The 7802-nt window shown below is 34.1% G+C and overlaps 1 protein-coding gene across 1 annotated transcript; it reads right to left on the bottom strand.

Moving 5' to 3' along the window:
- Nucleotides 1–418: 418 nt before the first annotated feature.
- Nucleotides 419–922, bottom strand: LOC122525251. Its single transcript, XM_043647927.1, has one exon. The coding sequence runs from the start codon at nt 920–922 to the stop codon at nt 419–421; it is 504 nt and encodes a 167-aa protein (XP_043503862.1).
- Between the last annotated feature and the right edge of the window lie 6880 nt (nt 923–7802).

Here is a 7802-nt window from a genome sequence, read left to right on the forward strand (position 1 = left end):
CGCTGATATGTACAATCTGATCAACAAATATAATCTGAAGTGGCATAAAATAACATTTGATACTAACTAAACTTTCTAAGCACCACCTGTTAATAATACATTGAATACATTTTACAAATTATAAATGCTTATGACTGCCTATGGTTGCTCTATTTGTAGAACACATAGCCTTGTTGCCGCCCGCTTGATGATTTTTCTGGATGTTCGCATCATTGCTGTTTGAGTTACTCCGTCTGCGTCCGGTATTAATTGCTCCACCCTGCCCAGCAGCTATCGTAGTGAGGGTAGATTGTCATCTTGAATTACGACCAAGTGGCCCTTCTGTAGTGAATCACGTGTTTGCACGGATCCTTTTGGCCCCTGGTTTGAGCAGGTTTAAGTAGTTTTTTGACCACTGCTTCCAAAAATGCTGTCGCAGCTACTCAATAAGTTGCAGCCAGGATAACCGATAGATTGATATTTCCTTTATGTCCGGTTCAGATACCGACAGCAGGGAGTCTCTAATAAGAAAATTAGCAGGAGTAAGGGCGTTTATGTCTCTGGGATCAGCGGATAGAGGTAACAGAGGGCGTGAATTTAATATTGCTTCTATCTGCGTTAGCACAGTACACAATTCCTCGAATGTTAGTGAAGCGTTTCCTACCATGCGTCTTAAGTGATATTTCGCGGCCTTCACTACCGCTTCCCACAAACCACCGAAATTTGGAGCGCCTTGCGGTATGTAGTGCCAGGACACCCCTTCGACGCTTAATTGATCGCTAATCTTGGCTTTCGCTATATCATTGAATATTTGTATTATTAGTTCTCCTAACGCGCGATTTGCCCCAACTAAGTCAGTTCCATTGTCTGAATATATATTAGAAGGTTTACCCCGCTGTGCCATGAATCGTTTCAGACACGCTAAAAAACAATCTGTTGACATATCTGTCACTAACTCAAGGTGAACTGTTTTTGTCGCTATGCATACGAATACTGCACCGTATGCCTTTACGTATTTCCCATTCCGTCTCCACCCCTCTTTTACCAAGAGATGGCCGCAATAATCTATGACATGGCTTGTGAAGAGCCGGGAGGGAGTAACCCGCGATTCCGGTAGATTACCCATTATGTATCGCTAAGCTATTGGCGCGTTCTTGAAGCAAGTTACGCACTTCTCGATTACTCTTCGGACCGTAATTCTGTCCGCCATAGGCCAATAGTTCTATCTTACCGCCGCGAGTGTCAGTTGCGGGCCCTAATGAAAATTTTTTAGATGCTCATGTTGAATTATTAGCGCGACAGTTGTGGCGTGATGAAGACACGCCTCTTTTCCCAGCATTTACTTGAAGATTCATCGTAATGCCGGCTTTTCCGGCAGCCATTACAGTTAAAATTCTCATACGGTTACGACGTGCTCTCAACAAAGTCATCTCAGTTTTCTCATTGTCGAGCTCGTTCCGTTTCTCTGACCACTCAAGTGATTAATACAATCTCTAAAAGTCTTGCTCACGGGATTAATATAATCCAAGACGTCTCTTAAGCCTTCTCAATCTACTAAACTGACTTCTCATCCGACTCACTTACGGTAACACGTGACAACCACCTGTTTTGTAACGAAATTATTTAAAATCAGACCACAGCAATTGTAAAGTGCTCGGCGTTTATCTCATTCTTCATTTTTTATTATTTCCGCAATAGTTATCTTTTTCTAATACTATTTCTTTTCCCTCTTACTACAGTAAAATTTACTACCACCACGTACTTCTTCGAGGAGTGGGGATACCAACAACCAATCGTTAAATGACCATTTCCGATTTTAACATTTTCCCCCTCAATTTACTAATTCAGAAATTGAAAAAGAGAAAGTTTTTTAAATTGAAGGGAAGTATGACGGAGTAGAAGATAGGAGGGGGTAAAAAAAAAATACTAAATTACTTTAAGAAATTTTACTATATTGCCATTGCATAAGGAAAATAACAAAAATAAATCTTATTTACAATATTTTTCCTTCCTTTCTACTTATTTTTTATATTTAGGAAAAAGATTTCTTTGATGACTAGAAGATAGTTATCACAAGAAAAAATTATTTCCATTAGTTTTAAGTTTACTTTTTCCTATCCCGTACCGTTTTTAATGATTTTTTTAACTCACTTATACAAATCCCATCCTAATTTCTATTTCTTTAATAAACACATAATACATATATACACGAAATCAAATAATTTTTCGAATATAATTCTGATCTATATACTATATAATAATAATAATAATATATATCTATATACTACAAAATAATTTCTAAGTACAGGGTTGATGAAAAGAATTCTTTTCATCCACCCCTCCATAACCGCGTCTAAACTTAAATATATTTAATACGTAACACATACAACCGTCGTAGAAAGTAAACGCTAATCGGGAATGAAAAAATAAAATTAGCGAATTAAAGAAAAAACTCCAAAACGAGTTATTTAAATAAATAATACAAAAAATCAATCGTGAAAATGAAAATACGTTAGTTTTCTCCTATTGTCTGTTACTTTATCCGCGAGATTATTAATTACATTATCTCAATTACAAAGATATAAATAAAACACATGCGAGTAATATCGTTTGTAATAAATGTAATTAGTGTTACGAGATAAAAAATAAAATACTTACATTGGTAAATAAGGGGAAACACCCCTCCTTTCGCAGTTTTCGATAAATTTTTGTATCCATTCCCAAGTGATCATTTTTTCTCTGTTTATAAAATTTTGGTAATACTGTGACTTCTCGATCCACGAGCCGTCAGCGTAATTTACTTTCGACGGAGTCCAAAAATCGTCAGGATCCACGTTAGGATCATACGAGCAAGTTGCAGTTTTTTGACTTTAAAGTTTTTATTGTTCTCATTTGGAACATTATTGTTTGTTCCATTCTCATTTGATAGATTTGCTTTAGGTAAATTTTCATTTCAACCATTCCCATTAGCAACATTTCTATCTGGAACTCTCTTATTTGGAACATTTTTGTTTGGTACACTCTTGTTTAGAACACTCCTTTTAGGAACATTTTTGTCTCAAGCATTAGCATTTAGAACATTGGGGTTTCGAACATTCGTATTTGGACCATTGGTGTTTCGAACATTCGTGTTTAGTACATTGGTGTTAGGAACGCTCCTATTTGGAACAATTCTATTAGGAACATTTCTATTTGAAACAATCGTGTTTGGAACATTTGTGTATCGAAGTCTCGGATCTGTTAAATTCGGATTATAAATAATACTGTGAGATTCACTAACGTTAGTAATATTAGAATTGGAGCTGCTGGAAATATTTATATCTGAATAAATATTCTTTTTAGAAGTATTATAGGAGGAAATAGTCGATTGATATGTATACTTAATCCACGGTTTAGGTGTTTTCCACCTATTGCTATTATTAGGGGGACTCATGATTTCATAGTCATTTTGGTGAAAATATCAATAAATAATAGCACTTCTAACACTAATACTCGTAATATTCAATTCTTTGTAAAAATCGTAGCTTACTAGCATAAACTACGGTATAACGAAACTATATCACAGATAAACACTAGTAAAAACTAAGTTATATCAATATTGATTCACAGGAATACATGTGTTTCGTAGCAAATCGTCATATTGACTGATCGCCGATAGCTACGGTAAAGGGCTATAAGATCGGAAGATCTATCATGGTGGCAAACTTTTTGGAAACAAAATCTAAGACTATCTTTTTCTAATACAATTTCTTTTTCACTCCAACTAAAGTAAACCTTACACCTCCATAATGTACCTCTTCGAGGAGTAGGGATACCAACTATAAATCGACAAATTATCGTTACTGATTCTAAAAATCCCCACTCTTTCTAACAATCCAGAAAGTAGGACTGACCGGTAAAAAAATAGAAAAAGATAGAACCTATTAGCAAACGAAAAATAGTATTAAGCCAGAAGGTGGAAGGTGAGTGGTAGGTTGGGAATAAGGGGGGTCAGCATGCATTCGTTGGAAATGTCGTAGTATCAATCCGAAAACTTTAAACAAAAATTGTTTATTGTAAAATATTCTCTATGTCTTTGTCATGTTTTCAAATTTCAGAAAAAGAAAAAGGGAAAGATTTTCGGACTTAGGGAAAGAGTGATAGAGAAAAAAATAGAAACAATTTGCAAACGAAAAATAATATGAAGCTAAGAGGGAAGTTATATGGATGAAAGCGATTGAGGGTTGTTTACTGGCAAGGACATCGGTATCTTGACTTTCTCTTTTTTTTTCCTCTGTATCGTGTAAAATGTATTATTCCACGAGCACGTAATATTTGCCTAAAATCGTTTCTACGTTTCTTCGTAGTTCCCTGCTAGAAGAACTTTTCATCGTCTCTAATCGGATATTGAACGAAATATATTTTAGTAAGCAGCAAATAATTTACGTTAGATTCCTTCATGTGCATACATTTATTGTGAATAATTTTGGAAAAAATGTACTTCTTCCTTACGTCATACGGCAATGTTTTCTTCACATCTGTTTATGTTTACCATTTTACCATCGCTATCTCAAATCTAATTAGAAAATATTCGTTCTACCGAATTTTATTGGGGAAGGGGGAAATAAAAAGGGGGACAAAATTCAAAAGTTGGTATAGAAATATTTCAGTTTTTTGCCATTCGTAAATCGTTTTGGTTATAGAAAAAAGTTACGTAACTTGTTTCTATTTTTTTCTCTATCACTCTTTCCCTAAGTCCGAAAATCTTTCCCTTTTTCTTTTTCTGAAATTTGAAAACATGACAAAGACATAGAGAATATTTTACAATAAACAATTTTTGTTTAAAGTTTTCGGATTGATACTACGACATTTCCAACGAATGCATGCTGACCCCCCTTATTCCCTACCTACCACTCACCTTCCACCTTCTGGCTTAATACTATTTTTCGTTTGCTAATAGGTTCTATCTTTTTCTATTTTTTTACCGGTCAGTCTTTCTTTCTGGATTGTTAGAAAGAGTGGGGATTTTTAGAATCAGTAACGATAATTTGTCGATTTATAGTTGGTATCCCTACTCCTCGAAGAGGTACATGGTGGAGGTGTAAGGTTTACTTTAGTTAGAGTGAAAAAGAAATGGTATTAGAAAAAGATAGTCTTAGATTTTGTTTCCTAAAAGTTTGCCACCATGATAGATCTTCCGATCTTATAGCCCTTTACCGTAGCTATCGGCGATCAGTCAATATGACGATTTGCTACGAGACACATGTATTCCTGTGAATCAATATTGATATAACTTAGTTTTTACTAGTGTTTATCTGTGATATAGTTTCGTTATACCGTAGTTTATGCTAGTAAGCTACGATTTTTACAAAGAATTGAATATTACGAGTATTAGTGTTAGAAGTGCTATTATTTATTGATATTTTCACCAAAATGACTATGAAATCATGAGTCCCCCTAATAATAGCAATAGGTGGAAAACACCTAAACCGTGGATTAAGTATACATATCAATCGACTATTTCCTCCTATAATACTTCTAAAAAGAGTATTTATTCAGATATAAATATTTCCAGCAGCTCCAATTCTAATATTACTAACGTTAGTGAATCTCACAGTATTATTTATAATCCGAACTTAACAGATCCGAGACTTCGATACACAAATGTTCCAAACACGATTGTTTCAAATAGAAATGTTCCTAATAGAATTGTTCCAAATAGGAGCGTTCCTAACACCAATGTACTAAACACGAATGTTCGAAACACCAATGGTCCAAATACGAATGTTCGAAACCCCAATGTTCTAAATGCTAATGCTCGAGACAAAAATGTTCCTAAAAGGAGTGTTCTAAACAAGAGTGTACCAACAAAAATGTTCCAAATAAGAGAGTTCCAGATAGAAATGTTGCTAATGGGAATGGTTGAAATGAAAATTTACCTAAAGCAAATCTATCAAATGAGAATGGAACAAACAATAATGTTCCAAATGAGAACAATAAAAACTTTAAAGTCAAAAAACTGCAACTTGCTCGTATGATCCTAACGTGGATCCTGACGATTTTGGACACCATCGAAAATAAATTACGCTGACGGCTCGTGGATCGAGAAGTCACATATTACAAAATTTTATAAACAGAGAAAAAATGATCACTTGGGAATGGATACAAAAATTTATCGAAAACTGTGAAAGGAGGGGTGTTTCCCTATTTACCAATGTAAGTATTTTATTTTTTATCTCGTAACACTAATTACATTTATTACAAACGATATTACTCGCATGTGTTTTATTTATATCTTTGTAATTGAGATAATGTAATTAATAATCTCGCGGATAAAGTAACAGACAATCGGAGAAAACTAACGTATTTTCATTTTCACGATTGATTTTTTGTATTATTTATTTGAATAACTCGTTTTGGAGTTTTTTCTTTAATTCGCTAATTTTATTTTTTCATTCCCGATTAGCGTTTACTTTTCCGACGGTTGTATGTTACGTATTACATAAATTTCGGTTTAGACGCGTCTGTGGGGGATGAAAAGAATTCTTTTCATCAACCCTGTACTTAGAAATTATTTTGTAGTATATAGATATATATATTATTATTATATAGTATATAGATCAGAATTATATTCGAAAAATTATTTTATTTCGTGTATATATGTGCTATGTATTTATTAAAGAAAAAGAAATTAGGATGATATAAAATGAGTTAGAAAAGTCATTAAAACGAGATAGGAAAAAGTATACTTAAACTAGTGAAAATAATTTTTGTTGTGATAACTATCTTCTAGTCATCAAAGAAATCTTATTCCTAAATATAAAAAATAAGTAGAAAGAAAGGAAAAATATTTTAAATAAGATTTATTTTTGTTATTTTCCTGATGCAATGGCAATATAGCAAAATTTCTTAAAGCAATTTAGTATTTTTTTTTTACCCCCTCCTATCTTCTACTCCGTCATACTTCCCTTCAATTTAAAAAACTTTCTCTTTTTCAATTTCTGAATTAGTAAATTGAGGGGGAAAATGTTAAAATCGGAAATGGTCATTTAACGATTGGATGTTGGTATCCCCACTCCTCGAAGAAGTACGTGGTGGTAGTAAATTTTACTGTAGTAAGAGGGAAAAGAAATAGTATTAGAAAAAGATAACTGTTGCGGAAATAATAAAAAATGAAGAATGAGATGAACGCCGAGCACTTTACAATTGCTGTGGTCTGATTTTAAATAATTTCGTTACAAAACAGGTGGTTGTCACGTGTTACCGTAAGTGAGTCGGATGAGAAGTCAGTTTAGTAGATTGAGAAGGCTTAAGAGACGTCTTGGATTATATTAATCCCGTGTGCAAGACTTTTAGAGATTGTATTAATCACTTGAGTGGTCAGAGAAACGGAACGAGCTCGACAATGAGAAAACTGAGATGACTTTGTTGAGAGCACGTCGTAACCGTATGAGAATTTTAACTGTAATGGCTGCCGGAAAAGCCGGCGTTACGATGAATCTTCAAGAAAATGCTGGGAAAAGAGGCGTGTCTTCATCACGCCACAACTGTCGCGTGGCGCCGTTCGATTTGAATGCTTATTCCCAAACAATAACCTTAAATTTTGTTTCCCAAAAGTTGGCTACTATGTTTTGTGATTCACACATATAGACCTCTTTTTCATAGGCATCACCGATCACTCCATCAGACGTAAAGATACGAGAAGAACGTGTTCCTGTGACTTAGTTTGTGTATCTTCCTTTTTACTAGTAAGCTGCGATTTTTACAAATAATTGGTTATTACGCTTACTAGTGTTATACGTGCAAGTGTTTTATTATATTTTCATGAAAATTGTATTAAAATC

The sequence above is a fragment of the Polistes fuscatus genome, unplaced genomic scaffold (genome assembly GCF_010416935.1).
Source record: "Polistes fuscatus isolate 324 unplaced genomic scaffold, CU_Pfus_HIC Scaffold84, whole genome shotgun sequence".
NCBI classification, from domain to species: domain Eukaryota; kingdom Metazoa; phylum Arthropoda; class Insecta; order Hymenoptera; family Vespidae; genus Polistes; species Polistes fuscatus.